At 26.2% G+C, this 22,870-nt stretch overlaps 2 protein-coding genes and 2 long non-coding RNA genes across 10 annotated transcripts in view; 1 reads left to right on the top strand and 3 right to left on the bottom strand.

The window, feature by feature from the left end:
* Window positions 1–18,251, top strand: part of LOC102673167 — a 20,136-nt gene extending 1,885 nt beyond the window's left edge. For 3 of the 5 annotated variants that reach the window (XM_006620950.1, XM_006620951.2, XM_006620952.2), the window contains exons 2-8: window positions 6,270–6,405; window positions 6,698–6,854; window positions 7,080–7,168; window positions 13,657–13,800; window positions 14,608–14,862; window positions 16,851–16,941; window positions 17,957–18,246. In XM_006620950.1, coding sequence (XP_006621013.1) covers window positions 6,306–6,405; window positions 6,698–6,854; window positions 7,080–7,168; window positions 13,657–13,800; window positions 14,608–14,862; window positions 16,851–16,933 — 828 coding nt within the window. In that variant the 5' untranslated portion in view covers window positions 6,270–6,305 and the 3' untranslated portion in view covers window positions 16,934–16,941; window positions 17,957–18,246. Of the gene's footprint in view, window positions 1–6,269; window positions 6,406–6,697; window positions 6,855–7,079; window positions 7,169–13,656; window positions 13,801–14,607; window positions 14,863–16,850; window positions 16,942–17,956 lie in introns of all 5 variants that reach the window. The other 2 variants (XM_006620953.2, XM_006620954.1) reach the window with 2 other exon arrangements.
* On the bottom strand, window positions 5,687–6,793 carry LOC116186292. Its single transcript, XR_004151257.1, has 2 exons — window positions 6,657–6,793; window positions 5,687–5,869 (listed from the first exon to the last, which is right to left on the bottom strand). It is a non-coding gene; the product is annotated as an uncharacterized LOC116186292 (long non-coding RNA).
* On the bottom strand, window positions 7,707–13,768 carry LOC116186291. Of its 2 annotated transcripts, none has more exons than XR_004151256.1 (4): window positions 13,528–13,768; window positions 13,148–13,325; window positions 10,590–10,845; window positions 7,707–8,819 (listed from the first exon to the last, which is right to left on the bottom strand). It is a non-coding gene; the product is annotated as an uncharacterized LOC116186291 (long non-coding RNA). The 2 variants fall into 2 exon arrangements; XR_004151255.1 differs by having other exon boundaries at window positions 13,148–13,317; window positions 13,528–13,712.
* An 884-nt stretch (window positions 18,252–19,135) lies between the features above and the next one.
* LOC102673661 (serine/threonine-protein phosphatase PP1-beta catalytic subunit) overlaps window positions 19,136–22,870 on the bottom strand; it is a 7,714-nt gene continuing 3,979 nt past the window's right edge. For both annotated transcript variants that reach the window (XM_031513053.1, XM_006620955.2), the window contains 4 exons: window positions 22,576–22,868; window positions 21,364–21,462; window positions 21,031–21,270; window positions 19,136–20,944 (listed from right to left, as the gene is read on the bottom strand). In XM_031513053.1, coding sequence (XP_031368913.1) covers window positions 20,837–20,944; window positions 21,031–21,270; window positions 21,364–21,462; window positions 22,576–22,868 — 740 coding nt within the window. In that variant the 3' untranslated portion in view covers window positions 19,136–20,836. The remainder of the gene's footprint in view (window positions 20,945–21,030; window positions 21,271–21,363; window positions 21,463–22,575; window positions 22,869–22,870) is intronic.

Raw genomic sequence — 22,870 nt, 5'->3', positions numbered from 1 at the left:
TCACACGTACATATATATATATATATATATATATATATATGTATTTATGTTATACAGTGAAAGCATAAAATTTAGCGAATAATACATATATATATTTATGTGATTTATATTTTTTAAATTATGTAGCATATTATAATTCTATTTCTATAATTTTTTTCCTACTCAAAACATTTTCTGCTAACCGAATATGGTTTGATGATCTAATTTTCATTTGTTCCTCATATGTTATCAAAAATTAATAAATCTTTGAAATATTTCTGATAATGATATTTTTGAGAAGATAATTGAACAATAAAATTACTATTGGATTTAATAATAAATAAATATAAATTTATTCCCTATGTAAGTTAATAGAAATTTTACGAATTATAAGGTTAAGATATATTTAGAAAATAATTGTTGAGGAAAAATTGAATATTTTGCAGGAAATTATTTTTCATTTATACTTTTAGTTACTGAAAATTTTCTAAATCTTGAAGTTGAAAAAGAAATCGTGCATGATTTTGATGAAATCTAGATTTTAAAAAGACGAATATAAAATTACAAAATGACACGCTCCAGATTGCTCATTCTCTTAATATCATAGAATACGTCACAAGTGCCAAGAGGCGCCTCGCGCCGTTTGACAAGCTAAACTACGCGTCTGACCGAATTAAGGCGTCACTACTTTCGGCCAATCTAGCTAAATATAACGCTGCAAAAAAGTAACTTTCTAGTCTAGTGACAAAACTTTGAATCAAAACAATCATAGCCGACTGACGTCTCTGTTATCAACATTTCAATTTCCTTGTCATATCTGCCGAGATTTAAATTCCAATAAATTTTTTAAAATTATAATAATCTAATCTATAATTAAAAATATTGGAATTTAAATTAATTAGAATAAATGGAATGTAGCATAATATTAGTGAGATATAATAAATATTTGTTATTAAAAAAAAATAGTATATAATTTGAATATGCAAATAAGTTTTTAACTTTTGATCTTTTAATTTGAATATTTTTAAATATATATATTACATAATAAATAGATTCAATATTGTTTTCATGTGAAATTCAGTTTCTTTTTTTAAATGTGACTTTTTATTTGTTTTGAAAAAAAAATATAGAACATTTATTATTTATTTATAGGTAGATTCAATATTTATAAACAATCAGTAATCTACTTGACCTTGCCTTACATTTGTGACTATTTCTATTCAAGAATTCAACTTGCATTTCTGAGATACTACATTTGGATACGATATTTGTGTCTATTAGTTGTCCAAACCTCTTTACTTAGATTTTTTATTATCTACTTTCTAAATATCACGCAAATTAAAAATTATTCAAATAAAAATTCAGATAAGTAATAAACTTTACTAATAGCCAAAGTTACAATAATATATGTTAATAATTTATTAAATGTTATTGATTTCTAAAAAGTTTCTATTCTCTGATCGTCTACTCGAGCAACGTCAAAGGAAACTTTTGATGTAATCAGACATTTAATATTTTCTGGGAGAAACCGCTTCTCACGTTTCACCGCAATGTGTCAAGCTGACTGTCTCCGCTTAATAGTTAAAGTTTCAACACTGAAGGCCGACGTGCTAAAGTTTCCTCAGACCCTGATACATTCTCGTGCACCTTTTAACGAGTCACGCGAAGCCATACAGAAGAAGAAACTTACTTGGAAAATTCGTTCTTTAACAAATTTTTAGCACGAAAATGAAATTGGTAGATAATATAAGATATTAAAAATCTATAAATCAAAAAATTTTTTTTTCTATTTCTATTTTTTCTACTTCTTATTTCAGTCAGAAGAATATATAACTTTTCATTTTCCAATTAACATCTTAGTATCTATTGATACTTTTGTGATCAATTCTCTATTCAATTTCTTTCAATCTAAATTTAATTAAAGATAATACAATTATTTGCAAAACACGCTTAAGATTAAATCGTAAAACATTCGTTCGATGAAAGATTGACATTTTTAAGGCACAATGTCTCGTTTAAATAATTTATACAATCTTTAAATTATCACTAACATTTTTACGATCGTTTCATCTCTTCCGATCTAAATTTACAATTTTAATACCGATCGAATTCTATATTTAAAATAAAACCTCCGAATAAAATTAATCTCTCTAAACCCAACCCGAAATACGAAACATTCCCAATCAATCGCGTTCGAAAGTTGGTCGACTTATCCAAAGAATCCGCAGATCAAAGCCAAGCCTTGAACAATTGTTCAATTGTGATACGTGTTCTGATTGATCGAGCTGGCAGGCGACAATGAAACAACAGGTAACAGGTGTCGGGGGCACCTAACGCTATCAGCTGTCATCGAGATTCATCCACGTGTCTGGCCGGTAGTCTGGCAAACGTCTCGTGTTATTCAATTCCCAATGGCCGCCATATAACGTATACGCGATGACGCACGGAAGTGGAACTCAGTTGGGTGAGAACATAACGCGGTTCTAAGCCAGCAAATGAAAAGTCACACCGGCCACGTATTTTCAATTTTTGGACCTACGCCCCGGATTATTTGCTTGACCGCACCGTGGCTATTTTTGGCAGTCATCTAGATTACACGCGTGCCCACCGAGTGTCGGATAAATCTTATTCGAAGAATGACGAGTAAAAAAAATAACGAATTAATTCGACCTACTCATAAGAAAGAACAAATCGAATTTGATAAATTTGTGAATTTTTCAATGAATTTTATTTAATTCCTCGTAGGAAAGTTCTTGATAATTTGTCCGTGCAAAGTTTTTCTTTCTCGAATTTCTTTTCTCGTCAAAAAGAAAAACGAAAAGTAAGGGAAACTTTAATAGATGATAGGAATAGACAAGATTTGAACAAGTTCTGAGAGGAATTAGTTTTATGCTAAGATGGAAGTATATCGTTATCTTAAAAATAATTCGAAATCGCATAAAAATTTCCAAACTATCAAATAATCAATTTCAAATAATCAATCCCGTGAAATAACAAACAAATTCGATCAAATCGATCTTCTGGATCCCATATGGAATCCCATGGACTCAAGGGTAACCGCGTGCTGTTTAATGGGTCATTATCGTTGCCGCGGGCATAAAGGAGTCCATTCCAATGGAGGGTTCGTGAAAATCGGTCAAAGTCAAACTCGTCGGCTATGCTGTCTTCGAACAGCTTGGATGTCCACCTGTTTCCGACTAAAAACGGACCGGGGCCCGGGCATCCTAAATATAGCGACCGCGAATCCGGGACTCTTACGTCACAAAGCATCGTTCTGCGGCTACGACCACCTAGTTTTTTTTTATTTTCTCTTTTCCTCTAATTACAAACGCGTGGATGTGTATATGTACTACCGCTTATAAGGATCCATAAATTTTGATCAATCTTTGGATCAAATATGTTAATTTTATCAAAATGTACAAATTCATGCAAGATTAACGATTAAATGCATTATTTATTGGTTTTGTAACGTTAGATTATGAATTAAAATTGATTGTTAAAAATTTATTGGTTATCTTTAACAATCTTATGGCCAGTTTTGTTATTACTATATAAAAATCAATATTATTATTTAATTATTACAATAGAATTGTATGAATCTTTGTATCATTAATTTTTATACTATTATTACTTCTTGAAAGTAAATTTATGATAGTAGTGTATTATTGAATATAGTATAATTATATATATATATATATACGTATATAAATAATACAATAGATTTTATCATGTGATACCATATTCAATAAAATAATTTGAAATTTATTATAAATAAGAATTTAAAGTACTTAATAACTTCAAATTTTGATAATATTTGATAATAATGTAAAGAAAATGAAAATTGCACATACTTGTTTCTGATGAAATCCTGAATATTGGAAGAATGATTCCATTAATGTAGCCCCCAGAGACACCTGTTAGTGTAATAGAATACTAGTTATTATTCTATTTTATCTTAAGATTGAAATTGAGAAAAGAAAATATTTAGGTTATTTTTTTGAATTATATGGTAGAAAAATTTCTTATTATAAAACATTTTTACTGTTAATTGTAATGCAATTATTATTAATATTAATTTTTATTAAAATATAATTGCACATAAAAATTAATATACGTTCATGTATATTAATATTTTTTTTATTTCGAATAATATTTTAATTAATTATCATGAAAAAATGCTTTATATAATAAAGTATTTAAAAATATTTAATAATATATTCTACAAATATTCTATAATAATACATTTATATCGAAACGAAATATTCAAATCTTCAATCGAAAGTAGCTACATTACAAGTTATAAAATTTTCTTTGTAATTTTACTATATTTATAAATATATCAAGAAATAACTAACCTTTTAATAGATGTAATTCATTTTGCACATTTGTTTCATTTAATTATTAAGAATTTGTTTCACTTAATTATTAAAAATTTAATTGATACATTATAACAAATTGCACTTCACTTTTTCAACCGAACGTTTAAACAACTATTTCAAATTCAGGTGTACCAACGTTTAAAAAACAAACATTCATATTAGTAATATACCAAACTTTTTAAATAAAAAAAAATTACTATTAAATATTAATGTACGTTATATTATTCTTATTTTCGATATTAAAAAGAAATCAATTGATTATTAAAAATTAGATAGTAAATTTTCGATTTTTTATAATAATTTTCTTTGTTAAATATGGAGCTAAAATTTAAGGTTGGCAGCAATTATACTATATAACAAAATCGCGCCAATATTTTAAATTATGAAAAAAATTTGAATATAAAGAATTTTTTCCTAATAATATTTACAAAATTCATATTATAAAGTATACAATATTATAAAATAATTATATATTTTAAGACTTTTTACATTTTTATATAATTATATATATATTTCCTTTACCTTTTTAATATTTCTATAAATTTGAAAATCCGTCAAACGTGTAATTATTTTGTTTCTTGTAATATTTAATCATAATTCTTAATAGTAACTTGAATAATATATCAACATTCATTAAGTTCCAACAATCAATTCAATTACTATAGAAATACGTTCAGTGACTAACCAAACTATGCAATTACGAAGAAATTAATTCGGTCGCCAGAAACAAGCATTAATGGACGAGGATTTAGATCACGTATTCCAAATTTATTTCCGATGACCTTCGATCGCTCTTGCCGAGAATGAAATAGGAATACGTGCGAAAGCGTTCGAATGATCCAGGGCGAGTATGAAGTACGCGCGTTACTAAATTTAGCGACACCATTGCGTCAACAAAAAGAAAAGGCGATGCTCCTGTTTGTGTCGCAGTCTTCGATTGGCTGATCCAAGCAATGCCGCAACCAATCGTAATACACGTAATACCGCTCGCTATTCGAAAACGGAACAATCAGGTTTTCGCATGATTATCGCTTCCGCATTTTATTTAATGAAATATTTCACTGATATTTAAATTTACATATGTATTACATATTTTTTTTAATTGTAAAAAATATAAACATTGATTGATATTATAATAATTAAAATTTGAAAGTATAATTAATTTTACATACATATATAAAGATATATGTTATTATATAATGAAATATAATTTCATAATATAAAATCTAATATCAATATAAAATATAAAATCAATATAAAATTTAATGTCAATATAATGTTAGTCTTTATATGGTTATATTGAATAGAATTTTTATCTGAATTTTAAATAGTAACTGTAAAGATACATAATTATATCATGTTTAACAAGAATGATGAAGAAATCGACCACGAAAAATGTGTGTACTATACTTAGAAAACGATAGAATGCCAACAAGCACCTTTGCGAATTATCATCCATAAGTTCCTTATTTTTAGCGCATTCAATGTCTGCTAGTATTACAAGCCCTAAACTGTGACATTATCATATTTAATACTCAATATTTAATACTCAATATTTATAATAAAATTAGATATTCAAAATATCTAATTTTAATATAAAAATTTTAAATTTTCCAATTTTAATATATATATAACTAACAAAAGATTTAATAATTAACATTTGATTAATATTTTCTTAATAATTTTAAAATTTATTTATTATTAATATAAATAATTTACGCCAAGAAAGAGCAATTCCTACATTATTTAAATCAAAATCATTTATTTTCCTGATATGAAATATATAAGTACATTAGGCGGAAAAATATGTTTAATATGTTGAAAGAGAAGAAAAAAGAAATAGAATTACTCACAAATATTACAAATATCATAAAAAAACTATTATAATTTAATTTATAATTTGTTTTTTAGCAAACGAGTGGTTTAGCAGTTCAGTAGAGCGGTAAAATGGACGCGCGCTTTAGAAGCAATCTCGACATGATTGGGCGCAACGAGCCCATCACAAGGAAAGCCAGATTCTGGCAAAGTTATGTTCGAGCTTTAAAAGGTAATCCATTGTTTGTTAACAAAGATTAAATCATTTTAAATCAAACTTTTTTCATTTCATTTCTTTTTAATTTGATTTTTTTTTTAATTTTTTCTTTTTAAATTATTCAATTTCTTTTATAATTTATGTTCATGTGCTTCCAAATCTTCCAGATTTATTGATATATGTTCATATTATCATTATTATTATTTGTATTTTATATTTCATAATTATTTAATATTAAAATGTATAAAGATGTAAGAATATATAACCTTGAAGAAATTCATGATAATAAAATTATTGATAATGATAGGCACTGATGATATCAGAGCCCCTGAGCACACACACAGACCCCGCAGTATTTTCCGCTCAGATTACCCTGAGCTGCATTCCACCTCGTGGCCATTTGGAAAATCTATCTTTGAAAATCCCATCCACGCAGCTGATCGCATCAACGTTCCTGGATACAGGTAAGATTATTTTAGAATTTCTTACCGAGACTACATAAAAATCAATACTTAAGAATCTTCTAATGAAATTTATAACTTTATATAATATATTATAAATTACAATTAAATTACAACTAAATTAAAAATGTATCAAATTAATTGATATTTCAAAGGCAGCAATATAATTAAGTAAATTATACTTTTCTGATATTTTTTTTAATAAAAATGAATTCTTATTTTATCAAGGTACCTGCCTGTTCACCGTGAGATCTACGGTTACTCACCGAGGCAGATCTACCCGCATCAATACAAACCTGTAGAACGCTTCATCCCTGGTACGTACTAAAGAACTCTGAGCAAAAGTCCAAAGAGAGTGAACGACGTCATAAAAACAAAAAAATTATATATAAAAATCATAAAAAAAAAACAAAGAGAAAGAATCGAAAAAGTAAAACGCGAAACGAAACGAAAAGTTTGGAAAGTTTAAAATGTTCTTGTACTACATACACATCTCGAACATCTACGAACGAGAGAGAGGAGAATATAACAAAAAGTAAAGCAAAAAAAAAAAAAAATAATGAAAGCAAAAAAGACCTGAGTGAGAACGAAAAAGAGAATGAACGAAATAAACGCATGAGAATGTGGAACGAAAGCATCATCGTCGCTGTACCATTGAATCCAATTAATATAACTGCTCGTTCTCGGGGTTTTCTTCCTTAGTTAATAATTTAAGTTCTTCTCATTAATTTGTAACCAAGTGTTTTTGGCTTCTACCTATTGAACAAATGAACAATTTAGAATAAAGTTCAAACAATTAATAATAATAAAATTAATAAATAAAAAAGAAGAAAGGCAATCGACAAAAATATTTTTGTCGGAGGTGTAAATATTCCAGAATTTGCGAATTTTCCCTCCAAAGTCTTTCTCAGAAGCCAAAAACGCCATCTTGGAGGATCCGTCTTGTATCCTTAGAAAAGCCCTCCACCTTTGCCTGCACCTCAATCGTGACTAAAAAAGAAAGAAAAAAAGTGAAAATGAGTAAAAAGAAACAAGAAAATGTAAAATATATGGGATGTTCTACCTTCACCCTTTTGAAAAAACTTTTGTATTATATATCATCCCTATTCGACATGTAAAATGTATATGCACTCTCGGACATATACGTATTTTTATCGTGTTAATTTATCTCAAATTCATAATTTAATTCTATAATCCGTGTCTCAATACCTCTTCACGTACACGAAACCATGTCATGATATGTGTAATACTAATTTATTTTACTCCATGCACTTTGTATCTAAGTTATTATACTTATATCGCTATATAAAAATGCATCTATACATACGTATAAATATATATAATTATATTTAAAATGTGCCCCAAAACTTGTCTGCCTCGCGATTATATAATTCGTTAAACTGGATTCATTTTTATTTTTCTTTTTAAAATAATACGATAATTATTTTTTCTTTTTTTCAAATGAAAAATAAGATTCAATTGACAAAAAAAGAACGGAGCACTTGACATCCACTGATGATCAACGCTCTACTGGTGTTCATTAGTGTTTAAATTAATATATATCATGATGAGATAAAAATAGTTTTAGAAATCAATTAACGATTAACTCGATCATGATAATAAAAAAGTTTATTAAAAATTATTTGAACGTAGATAGTATCAATAATCAATAATCATTTGTGATACTAGTATAATTTCTGTATCATTAAATCGATAATATAACATGCTACAGATCTTCATACAGACTAAATACAACATATGTTGTCTTATAATGTGAATAAGCAATTTTAAAAAATAACATAATTTATAGAAAATAATTTAGCAGCAGATATGATGAATTGATATGCTACAGTCTGTCGAAAATCAATTAACCGTTCAAGGTTGCTTCTTCCATTACAAATAATATAATTGGATACTAACGTGCATAACTTTCACATAATATGATATTATACATCTATAGCATTATGACTGAAACAAAATAAAACATATAAATTTAATAATATGATATAATTTAAAACAATAATAAATTATAAATTTTTAAAAAATTATTTATGTGATTTTATATATGTAGAATAATAATAGAAAATAATATATATAATTGAATTTAATTCCTAATAGCCTTGATTAATTAATTAATTTTTGTCAGACAAAATAATTTATATAAACTATAAATAATCTATATAAATTTTTAATGACAATAACAATAAAAAATTAAAAATTGTAAATAGCTGCTCAAGATAATGCCTATCTCTGTTTCTAAAAATCATAAATCTAAATGAAAATTGAAAAATTTAAATAAATTAAATGTAACAAGTGATCGACGCTCGTACTAAGTGATTGAAAATCCTTATAGAGGGAACATTCAACAGTGAATTAATAATTAAATTAATATAATTAATACGACCAATCACAATGATACGTTAAACATCGGTGGATGTATCTCATGTTGACATCATCAACATGAAAATATTGATGGATGGAAATGCCAACAATCTACGATGAGAAGACAGACAGAAATGTGGCCAGGCATCGTGGATCATCGTTCATCGATCATCGATCACACTATTATCATCATCATCATCATCCACGTTTCTGTCTTCCCACTTCGTTGTCCAGTTGAATGAAAACATCTCCAGCTAAGCTACTGTTCTCTAATGGAATATAAACGAATCGCATGCAGCTCTGATTCTAATTTCTTTCCAGGCACTAGACCCAACAAGTGGCTTTATCTCAATAATCTCGTCGATATGAGCAACCTTAGACGACAACAAATTGCACGACACTGGCAGACTAGAGAAACTAAACAGCGAAACACGCTTAGTACCCAAATACGACTTCGTCATTGCATACGAAGGAAGGATACTGACATTTTGCGCGATGCTAATTTACCTATCTTTTAACCCATTTTAATTCTTGGTATTTTCTTAATGTTGCATAAAGTCATATCTCTATTTTAAAATTTAGATTAGTATCTTCAAATAATTGAACTAATTATTCACTTTGAATCGTACATTATCAACCAAAAGCATAAAATTATACTAATTTTTTCAATTCAAATTTTGTAAATTTTTTCATAAAGAATTATAAAATGATTATAAAATGATTTTTCACTCATCATAATTATTTAATTAAAAATATAGTATATATATATACGTCATTATACATAATATATCATTATCAAGATTATAAATTACTTAAGTTATCTAATTTCATATCTTTTGGTTTGTATTGTACAATACGTGCAAAAGATACATAAAAATCAAACCCAAGTATATAATGGTTCAAATCATACTCAATGCACTTACTCGTGCCACGGTATTAATCCATTTTTCTCATCACCAACGAAAGCAATGATTTCACATGCATCTAGTGCTTATATAGTGCTTGGATTTCTCTTCATCGATGTAGTCAGACGATCGTCGAGAGAATACCACGACTTTCCACGATTCAACAAGAGCCTGAGAAAAGGAAATACGATCAAAGCCATCTCGAAACAGTGGCCAATACTACTTACGAATTGCTTATAATAAGCACGAGAAAGCTGCTGTACACTGTATATATATATATATGAAGTATTTAATAAAATAAATTGACTTAAGGAAGATATTGATTGAAAATAATTTTTCTATTTTTAATACTATAATTTGCTAAATTAATAAATAAATTATATTTTTTTATTTTGAATAGATATTTTTTCCTTTTTCAATAAAATTTCTTGAAAAAATTTATTTTTCTTACCATTTTTGGTGGTATTTTTTAAGATGGTTATTCAAATTATTCACAGACGAGTTTATATTGGAATGCAACAATATTTTTCGTTGCGTTTCGCTTGCACTTCAGATTTTTGATTTTTTATTTTTTGGTGTAAAATTGAAGGACTTTTCATTTTTTTGCTTTTTCGCCCATAATGACAAATAATATTTAGGAGACATTAATTATTGCAGCTGAGGTGGAGGTCGCAGTTTGATTACACATAACAAGCATTCTCAATAATCTGGAAAAGAATGAGATATAAAAAGAAAATAATAATAATAAAAAATTAATTTGATATAAATCGCAAAAGAAAGTAAAAAAAAGAATACAGCAGTGATTCGAACATAATTATAGCAAAGGATTGAATTTATATTTAATAAAAAGAAGATAGTCATAAGATTTAGAATTGAAGAGAAAAAAAAACAAAACAAAGAGAATGAATAAAAGAAAATTCAATATGGCCGCCAAACTTGAAAAAGCTGGAAATTTTCTCTCGACGCTTTCGCGTTTTTGATTACTGATTTGAATCCAACATCGTCACTTATCTCCACTTATTATTCAATTATTCGATTTTTATCTTTCTATATAATTTAATATAAATAGAAATAAAATAGAAAAGAATTGAACATAGGAGATGAAAAAACGATGAGGAACAATTGACACTCCAATTAATACACGCTTTATTACGCACGCGTAAAGTATTCTGTTTCTCCGACTAACAAATGATAATCAGCTAGATCCAAAAATTTCTATCTTTTTCAGGAAATGGCATGTCTTTTTTTTCTCTTATTCCAATCCCTTTAGCCTTTCCATTATATCAGCTTATGTACGATAATTGTGGATATTGTGCAAACTTATAATGCATTTATTTGTGTGCATTTATTTTATTTTAAATAAAAATTTTCTATTTAATACACTTTATATATAAAATTTTTTATGCAAATATCCACAAAATGACATAATATAATTATAATTCTTTCCTTCAATAGTGTCTAAATAGTGTCTCATAAATTAATCAAATTAAAAGTAATTTGACAAATTAATAAAATTATAAAGATGAATTGGTGATAGATTGTAAAAAAAAATTGATCTGTATTTCGTTCAATCTCGATGATAGCCACGACTTCCTAATAATAGAAATAATATTTTGGGGCGTTTCTAAATATTGAAAATCATTAAGCGATCTACAAGCAGTGTAGAAAAAAAAAGAAAAACATTTTTGGAAAATATCATACTTTTTATCTCTCTACTTTTATTAACGGAGAGGATGATGTGATTTTTTGAGGCGGTATTTTTCAACCTCACCAGGTTAGTATACTTTTTTATAGTTACGTGGCGTCGTGTTATATTTCATTTTTGTGAGAGCGTCTCGAATGTTTCGTTTTTCTCTTTTAGAAGGAAAGAATCGTGAGCTTCGATGGGCTTTATTATACATATGTATATCTATAGCTTGCAGATAGAGATAGAAACATGCACGGCTTGAAAGAATGAAATATTTATAAACGGGGATAAATCCTTGTAATTCGCACTTTGTACTTTTACTTATTGGTTTCTATCAAATTACAATTGAACATGATTTAACAGAACTTATTAACTTATTATTCTTTTAGTTGAATAAAATATTTTAGAGAGCAAAATACTTTAAAATAAATTGTATGGATAAAAAATGTTATATGATTTTTTATCTTTTTATTATTTTTTACTTATATATAATATTATCGAAATTATATCAAATTTTATTATATTCTCTCTAAAAAGTACTCTATACTTTTTATTAAAATTACTCACAATATTGCATGATAGCTTAATAATATCAATATTGCTACTAATGATAAAAATATCTTTTTTTACGTTATATAAATGCTTTAAGCTAAAATACTAAAACAGAGAAAATGAAGCGCAAATGAATAATAATAATTCGATATATTTCGGCCAAATTCGCGAAAAATAAACCGATGATACGCACGGTTTTCATATTAGGTGTTATGATCACATGTAGATTGTAGTATATGATAATTCATATAGAATGATTCATCGAAGAAAGACAATTAAAAAAGATGAATCTCAAATCTCTCTATAGTTTAGTAACATTTTTTTTATGTGAATCTGTTATTTTTTTTTTTTTTTTATAAAATATCATCAGTCCTTCTCGATGGAATATAAGTTCTTCTTCGAGTAAACAAATCTTGTTCTCTCTTTCCAAGATTTCAAGTCATTCTATTATATGAAAAAAAATTTATTAAAAATATTATAAATACTTAAAGTATTTTAAAGATTGTATTTCTTTTTTTACTCGAAGACAAGTCCATGCAAAAAATTGAATCGGATTTATAGTAAATTTGATTCGATTTTTTACTTATATTTTATATACTGAGATCATAAGAGTATTTTCAACAATTCATTGATAAATCAAATTGAAATAAAATTTTTTTAAATATCTATGGTAATATTACATATAAGATATAAATAATTATTTATTAAAGAATCATGATTTATCAAAGAATTTTTTTATAAGATAAAATTCTCTTGTCTTCTCTTCTTACCTTCATTTGTTTAAGCACGTAACATCGAGAAATTCGCTTTGTCTTCAATTACAAATCAATATTTCATATAACAACGCACGTTAAATGTTAAAAGTCACGTAATGCTTGATGAACTGTTGAATTCTCGATGTTGCATAAGTTTATCGATGCGTTTCTGTATAGATCAAACCCTATCGAACTTATTAAAAAATGCTAAAAAAAAATCAAGAAAAAAATTTACAAAGTATAAAAAATTCAGTATAAATATACTTATAAAAATTTTAAAATTGTTGCATTTTCATTAGGATTTTTATTTTATTATGTCTAGAAATATAAATAATTTTCTAAATCTAATAATAAATAATATGTATATCCAAAATGTTGCTCACAAATGAACTTACTAGAATAATTGCAATGAATATCCAATTATTTTGAGCCAACATCAAAAAGTTCAGAAGGGTGAGATAGACAGGGATGCATGATTGCCACGAGCGAATTTTTGTTTCATTGCCATGAATATCACAATACAGCGAAACCATTCGACCCTGAGCAAGCTTGGGCTGATCATCTGAATCGCTTGGCAGACATTGACAAGCTGTATCCAAGCAAATCGCCTTTGTTGGCTCGGCATATTAGCCCTCCTCTCAGTACGAAACGATTATTCGATATCCACGGTGAGTACCACTCGTTGCTTTAACTTCCTCTCTGATGTTTGATTTGATATAAAAGTTTTCATCATAAACATTGGATCTTCACACATAATTTATTAGAATATCAGTGAAATAAGTTTAATAACAAGTGTGAATAGTGAAAAAAATAAAGAAGAAAATTCAATTCAATTTCTGTTGCATGTTATGCTATCTCTTTGTGACAAATTGTTGAATATTTGTGTGAAGATTATTAATGTGAATATGAAAACTTATACATGATTTGGATTTTAGTGAAATCATAATCGAAGAAGTTATTATATTGATGTAGTGAAATGTTTCTATATACTGATTAAAGAGTTATTTGTTCTTTACATGAATAGAAATATCTTTTTACACTATTTTTTATACTTATTAGGTTATTTCATAGTTTCATCATTTGCTGATGAAATTGTGAAATATTTTCAGTCATGTAAATAATTTCTTTCTCTCATTTATTATTAGAATTTGTTTATTCATTATTTTACTTTATATTTCATGAATCTTTTTCTTTTTAAACATCAAATATTTTCACCATTCTTAAATATAAATTTAATTTGTTATTTAAATATAATTATAATATTTCTTATTTACATCTCAAAATTCAGAATATAATTATGAAATTTATAATAATATTCCATTAAATTATTAAAAAATCTTAAATTATTTATCTTGTATTTTTTTATACGATTCATTAAAATCTCAAATTCCATAACAAAATGTTATAATTATCGTATTGTCCAAGGTTAAAAAGATGAATAAAAACCTGTAAATGAAAATTACTTTTAATTTCAGGTAACTTGGTAACCGATTACGATTATTTACCATCGTTCCCTTCGTTGTTACGCAAGAAACCATTATTCGATCTCCTTGAGCCATCAGCAATGGCACCGATCAGCGCTTTCACTAGAGACCCATGGTGGTATCCTAGTTATGCTCCTTATATTCCAAGTTATGCTGCGAAATCCACTCCGTTTTATCTCAGAGATAGTTACCTAAGTCCTGTTAAACGTAGCTATCTATGGAGCCGACATCCCATCAGGCCTTTCGGTATGTATTCACTTTATCTTGTTATTAGAGATACTTTAATGAACAAAAGATAATTCTTTGTCTGAGAAAATAATCTTAAACTTATCTTTTAATAAAGTACGATTAAAAGTACAGAGTGTTATTGTTCTTTTGAAGTATACTATTAGTGATACATCAATTATAGATGTTTATATATTTAGAGAATATATATATGGAAACAATGTACAACAAGATAAATTAATTGTAATTTGTAATAATTACTTCATTTTTTTAAAATGAAATAAGTAATAGTTTTATAAAAACATTTATTTTTTTAAATAAGTCAATTTTTTCAGATAAAGAATGAAAAAAGATTAAAAATAAATTTGGAATAAACTATAATTCTTACCTTTATTTTCTTTTTTCATTATTTTTAATTATTTTTAAAAATCAATTTTTTTTGAAAAAAATCAAAAATTAAATCGTTGATTTCTCTAGAATTTAATAAATTACATACCATCACATCGTCTGCAAATGTCTGAAAACATCACATAATTCGTCTGAAAACATTGCAATCAGCATAATTTAATAAATTACAAAGCAAAACTTGTACGTAATACAAATTCAAAAATTTTGCAAACTTCTATTGCAAAATATCAACGAAAATACAAATATTTAAATACATAAGATTCAAAAATTTCTGGACAGTTACCATCTCGTTTTTCACATTCATAAATTCGCTCTAAATTCATCTTGAAATTAGAACATGATATAAATCAACAAAATGAAAAATAATGCATAAAACAATTGTTTAAAAAATTTTTGACGTTATTATACTTTTTCACAATAAAAGAACACGTAACATTGTTATCGACTATTTATAATATCGATATGCCAGCATTTAATTATTTATAAAATTTTACAATTATTTCAAGCAAATTTCTTTTCACGAATGTTCGATCGAGCGTTCAATTACATAATATTATAAAATAAAATTATGCTTGGCATTATTTGAGCAATTGTTTACTATTTGGCTCAAATGTATATATTGTTACTTCTGCGAATTATCCGCGAAATTCGCGGTAATCCGTGCCAAACGCGAACTTCCGGCTTCGAGCCAAATATACTTCTTTCTCTTGGTAGTCGATTAATTCACGTGTTGGCATCGCATTCTATTAAAATCCTATTATTTAACTCTATAACCATGTGAATCGAACAATTAATATTGCATAAAAGATTTATTATTAGAAACTCATTAAAATCTGATAGACTATAGAAATATATAATAGTTATTTCATACAAATTTTATTTAAGATGATTAAATGTAATAATAAAACATTATGAATTAAAAATTAAGTTAAATTTTTTTTGTTTAAATTTTTCGAATTTTTTAATAAAAGATAAAAAATATGAAGTTTATCAGAATATAAGTCTTATTTTTAAAAAAGCAGATTATATATTGTTATTTTACAAAAAATTCGAATCAATAATCTATTTTTTTATAACAATGACATTATGATAAAGGTAACACTTCCTTGGATAATCGGTATTTAAATATCATTATTGTATTAAGATTCAATATTTTCTATTCAATAATAAATCAATATTTTTTTCTAAAAAAAAATTTTTTTCTAAAAAAAATTATTTATAGATATTTGTGAACCAAAAATTGATAGTTGATTGAATTTAGAGATAATTTTAAAATTTTAAAATATACTTACAAATACTTGATTTTAAAATTTTAAAATATACTTATACAAATACTTGATAATAAATATTGTCAAAGATGATATTGCAATTTTTAATCTGGTTATTAATTCTGATAATAATGTTATTGACTTTACAGCATTGTTTATCTCGAAAAAATTTTATATCGATATGAAACTATTTATTTTTTCAATATGTATTTCGATCGATCGATATTCGTGTGAGAAATATCTATTCGATGTTTCTATACAAACAACTCAAATTAATTAATTCAAAAATGAACAGAAGTGATATGCAATTCGAATATATCTGTTATATTTCAGGAGCGTTATACTACTATTATTCGCAGCCAGTTCCACGATTTCACTTTACCCGCCCATGGTACAATAAACGTACCACATATTAAGAAACAAAGTGAGCGATAAAATTAAAATGTGGCCAAGTATTTCACTTACCTTTCATGTTATCCTTACATGTTAATTCTACCAACAAACAATCAGGAAGAACGATCACGTCATACTGCTATATATTTATACTGCTGTATATATTTCTGGCTACGATGAAATTTATTTATCAATTAACATGCAGCTAAACGTAACAAATATAACAGGACAAAAATGAAATTACTTTTAAATTTAGAATCATTACTATATTTCGTGCCATTTGGATTCGAGTAAACAAATTGAAATATCTGATTCTAACTATGTCATTATAAAATTATAAATTACTTACCTTTTTATAATCCAAAATGATCCAATTAAAAACAAAAAAGACGAAGAATTCACAAAAAAACACCACACATCTTGTCTGTATTTTGTACGTGACTTACGTGCCTGGATTTACAGCGCCCTCTAATAGGATTTTTTTATTTGAAACTTGCTCCTCTATGTATATTTCACTCAACTAATATGCAATATACAATTGTGTACATATCGACTGAATATTGAGGCATGCTCTACAAACAGAAACTTCTGGAATAAATTAATCATATAAAGAATATTTATTCTTTATTTTACAATTATTGTTTTCATAAATCCGTAGTTTGTGTTTGTAGATGATATTCGATATTTAACACAGCAGCTTCAGATGTCTCACGAGATATCGACAGACACCGGAAACACAATCCGTGTCGAAAATATTTTTCTTACCGTGTAAAGATATATTTCCTTTCTCTCCTTTGTTGAAAGATATTCTAATTCTTATTATGTGTACACCTACTATATCCTTTTTTTATGTTTTGAGAGTTCTATAGAATACTGTATTGTATTTTTGTATTTTAAAACATGATAAAAATTCATTCATTATTAAAAATTGTAAAATTATTTAAACAATTACATTCCAAAAGTTAGAACTTAGAACTCTCGAAGCAATATTCATTTTATTATATTTTTCGATTAATATTTATATCGATCAATTGATCTTTTTGCAGCTCACGCCTATTGATGACTGATCGTCGCCCCGAATGGAACGCGTGATACGAAAATAAGCAATGAAAAAAACCAAATAAAATTACGAAAAAAGATAACAAAAAAAAGATGTGAAAAAGTATTTACATCGTATCCTAAACAACTATTCGATATCTATTGCCTGATTATTTTTTTTCTCACAGTACGTATCATCGTTCACGGAGTTCTATTTATTAACGTTTCTCATCACCATGGTTTATTGTACTATTCGTTCGTGCTGTCTACGAATAAAATAAACACTGCCCAAATTTTACTACAAATCTTCTTTTTTTACAAAAACAATATGATCATATACACGCGATCTTATCGCTTCCTCTTTCTTATTATTCGCATTTAAACATATTTAATCTAGAGCCAAATGTTAAGCTCACGGAAACAGGTTTGTACAACAATATGCATGTTTATTATCTGAAAGTTTTACATCTTTAGGATGTTATTATTAGCTTATTCTGTCGAGATTCGATTAATGTAACAATAGCTGATTATGTGCACATAACTAGTATTATTATCTTGTATTTGACAGAGCATCGTCGAATCTCGACCGACCAGCCATTTACAAATATAATATCTATGTGTATAATTTACGAGTCTCAGACAAAACGCATATTATCGGGGGATCACAACCGCTTCTTTTACAATTAAACTTATATCGGGAACGGGAGAGAGAAATAGGGAAAGTCAATGACGAATATAAGGGAAGAAAAATGGCCATAGTTAAGTCGCCTTATTTAAATCACGTAATCAGTATACAACTTACCTAAATGCTAAAAAAAGAAAATTTAACTGTCACAATTTCATCAAATATGCCCGTTAATAAATTCATGTTTTTTCTCTATTTAACAATTTATAATAATTAATTCATTTATAATAAATTTATTAAAAATCTCTGAATATAAAAAAAAATTTATTATGATTCATCCTCGTTCCTTAAATAATAATTTTAATATAAATTATAAATATTCATATAAACGAACTTAATAATCGTTTTTAATCGTCTAACAATGCTTTAAAATTGATTTATTTCACTTTCAGATAATAAGTTTGATCATTTCATCATTCATTTCTGAAATTGTATAAGTTAATCTGATGATACGGTGTAATCTAATATATTTTTTGTTTTCTTTTTTTTTATTTTTTTTTCTTTTTTTTCAAATAATTTATTCTTTTATTTTTCATGTATTTTTGGTAAATATTCTTACTTATCTCTTATACACGTCGATATCAAATCGTTTTTGATATTTTTTCTAGATTTTCATTTATGTAAAAACTATTTTTTATATTGCACAACTTAACAGATAATTATTAAGTAATTAATGCAAAAAAAGTTTTTCTTAAAACAATTAAAAAAAAAGTTAATATTTTATAAAGTACGAATAAAAATGAAATATCATATAATTGTTATGTTATTTAAATACTTAATAAGTAGAATTAAATGTATAATATATTTTATATCAGTTAATTAATTATATATCTAAAAATCGAGTTATATTTGAAGAAATAAAGTTCAAAACATCTGAAAGTGAAATAGAAATGACAAAATCCGAGGACTTTCCTTTTTTATCCGTTAACAAATATGATTTACATTTTAATAATTTGGTACTTCGTAGATCGATTTAATACATATACTTTTATATACCTATTTTATCGCAAGATTAAAATCTCTCAATGATTGAGATTCTTTTTCTTAAATACAACTTTGTAATAAGTATATTTTGCATCTGAAATAATGTTTAATACCCATTTATTTCTTTCGAGTATATGTCCTTCAAATAAATGCAGTAATAATAATCTGCATAGAATCATCATCTTAAAAATATTGATTCTCTATTTTTTTTCTCTTATTTTTTGTTTTTAGAGAATTAACAATCTAATATTCCTACAACATATCTTAAACGTGCGAATACTAGAAATTAAAGTATTCAAACGTGCTTAGAGATATGATTTAATGATTAAAGAAAAAAATAAAATAGAAAAAAATATGAAGTGAAATGAAAGAATATCTATGTACATGATATAGCGCATTTCATTAAACAATAATAATTAAATCAGTTGCAAAGCAATGGCAATGATATTATTAAGATATTAAGAGTAATCAGCAATGTATCTAATAATTACACTGAACATTAAACATGGAAGCAATAAATAGTTAAAATGAAAATGATAATTTGAATTCCTTTTAAATACTAATGGCAATTAAAGGACCACTCATATTTAGAAGATACATATAAATAATTTTGAGAACACGGAAGTGATCCTTGATTCAAATGAAATGTATGTGAAACAAAAGTTTTTTTTTTTTAATATCTATATTAATTATCATATTAAGATGTAAGTCAAGGAAGAGATAATTTCTCTTGATACTTTATTCTAAAACATGAAAGTAATACTTATGGAAAAGCATTAACAAAGTCAGAATTACTTCTTTTTTTTTTGTTTTTGTTTGTTTTTAAACTTTTCATAACAAGCACTCGGGAGCCGTCTATCGATTATTTTTAATTACTAATCAGTCAACATAATAATTACTTAAAATGCTAGATTGAAATTATACTCGAAGGAAAAAATTAAACCTGCTTTTTTTAAAGTCTTTAACGATCACAAAAAATTCTCGACGATCAAATATCACTACGTGTCTCATTCATTCCTTTTGTTTTTTTATTTTTTTGTTTTTTTTTTTTTTTGTTTTTTTGTTTTTTTTCTTTGCTATGCATCTGTTTGGCATAACCGCTAGTTAGTGATAGAACATATCATACAATGTTATGCTCTTAATGTTCGCGCCTTAACAAAAATTTTGTCGCCTTATCGACGAGCTTCCTTAACTGAAGGAAAAACCGAGTACAAGGCTGTCATTTCTTTTTGGCTGGATTCCTTTGTGGTGTAGATGGTCTAGTGGCTTGACCCGTGTTCAAACTTAAGTACTGATATTTAGCTTTCTTTTCTGATGGTTTCAAAATCTGCACGTATACGATTAATAAAAATTAAACAAAAATATAGTATGAAAAAATAAATGATAAGTATATTAAATATTGATGAATTTTACCTGAAAACTGCACATTAGAGTTTCGTCGACGCTCATCATTCCTCCAGCATTATCGAATTCTCCGCAATAATTTGGCGCAGAAAACAAGGTAACTAACTGTCTTTTCGCAAAAAATTCATAGCCATCTTCGACTACTTGATGTGCTCTACATATTAAATCCATATCATGACGATTTAAGAACTTCGATACTACATCTGGACCAAATGTGAAAGATACACCTCTATCATTTTCACCCCATCCCTAGAACATAAAAAACAAAGTCCAAATATATTAGATTAAAATTATAGAAAATATCCAGAATGTATAATCAAATATATAATGAAAAAACATTACCTGGACTTCTTTATCTGGATCTGACCATAACAAATCACAGAGAAGGCCAGTATCAGGTACATCTGTCGGACGCATAATTCTTTTGATTTGTTCCATATTCTGTTGAATAAACAATAATAAATTTTTTTGCACTTTTTTTTTAAATTAATAATTTTATAAAGTAAATATTATTTATGATAAAATTTGATTGCAATAATTATAATTTTTACTAGAAAAATAAGAAATAATAAAAGAAAAATAACGTTAAGAATTTTTTTTAAACGATGATTCTTTTATGAATGGTAAAAATCAATAATTTATTATATAAAAATAATAATCTTTTGACATTCTAACCAGGATCAAACGTTTAATATTTTTTTTCTTAGGTTTATAAATAGAAAATCAATATTCCAACTGACAAGTTCTTTTTTAAATTTTCTTTCATAAATTAATATGTTACCGGGTGATTCTAAAAATAAAATATTTAAAGATACAGATTTTTATTATTGATAATTAACAAGAATCAAGATAATTATCAAGAATCCCATAAAATTAAAAGTATTGTTAAAATTTAGAAACATTAAAAGCCATCTATCAATTTAATTTTCATTTTTTAAATAAAAATTGAATATTAAATTTTTTTCATAAATATAAATTTCATGATATTATTTGTCTATGATTGTACTAGAAGCATTATAAAAATTTTATAAATATATTTTTAATTTAATATACAAAAAAATAATATTTAAAATTTCATTTGGATAATTAATATTATAATTTTTTTTATTTTATTTCTTAATATATTTCAAATTTTAACATATTTTGCGTATATTACTTTAACATTTTTTATTTCTTAATAAATATAAATATTCGAAAATTATTTCAAAAAATTTTGCAAATTATTTATGCAAATGTTTAATAAACCGATATTCATATTTCATAAAATAGTTGTAAGTTGTTACAAAATGTTCTTTAAGACTACATCGATCTTTAACATAACATTTCCGCACGTAATATTACAAACTTCCTGTCTAAAAAAAACCTCTTGATCAATATTTAAAAAATTTCTTAAATATGATTGTTAATGATTCTATAAAATTCTATAAATAATAGAAGTTATATAAAAATATTTGACACAAATTAATTTAAATTATTCAATTTTTAATCATTTCTGCATATTTTATACAAAAAATTTTGAAAACAATTCTCTCGAAAAATCAATATTAAAATCACCTGAAGATCTGGACTGAGACCTCCATGACAGCAAAATATCTTCTCATCGATGATCGCGGCGATTGGAAGACAATTGAAGCAATCGGTGAACGTTTTCCATAGTTTAATGTTGTACCGCCTCTTGCACTCGTCGTAGAACCCGTATATCCTGTTTATGCTTGCGCATTCGTGATTGCCTCGCAATAGGAAGAAATTCTCCGGATATTTGATCTTGTAGGCAAGCAACAAGCATATCGTCTCTAACGATTGTTTGCCCCTGTCTACGTAATCACCAAGAAATAAGTAGTTCGCCTCT

The sequence above is a fragment of the Apis dorsata genome, unplaced genomic scaffold, assembly GCF_000469605.1.
Source record: "Apis dorsata unplaced genomic scaffold, Apis dorsata 1.3 scaffold_570, whole genome shotgun sequence".
Classification (NCBI taxonomy): Eukaryota; Metazoa; Arthropoda; class Insecta; order Hymenoptera; family Apidae; genus Apis; species Apis dorsata.
The sequence above is the reverse complement of the archived record's forward strand: the minus strand, read 5'-3'. Positions and strand labels throughout refer to the sequence as shown.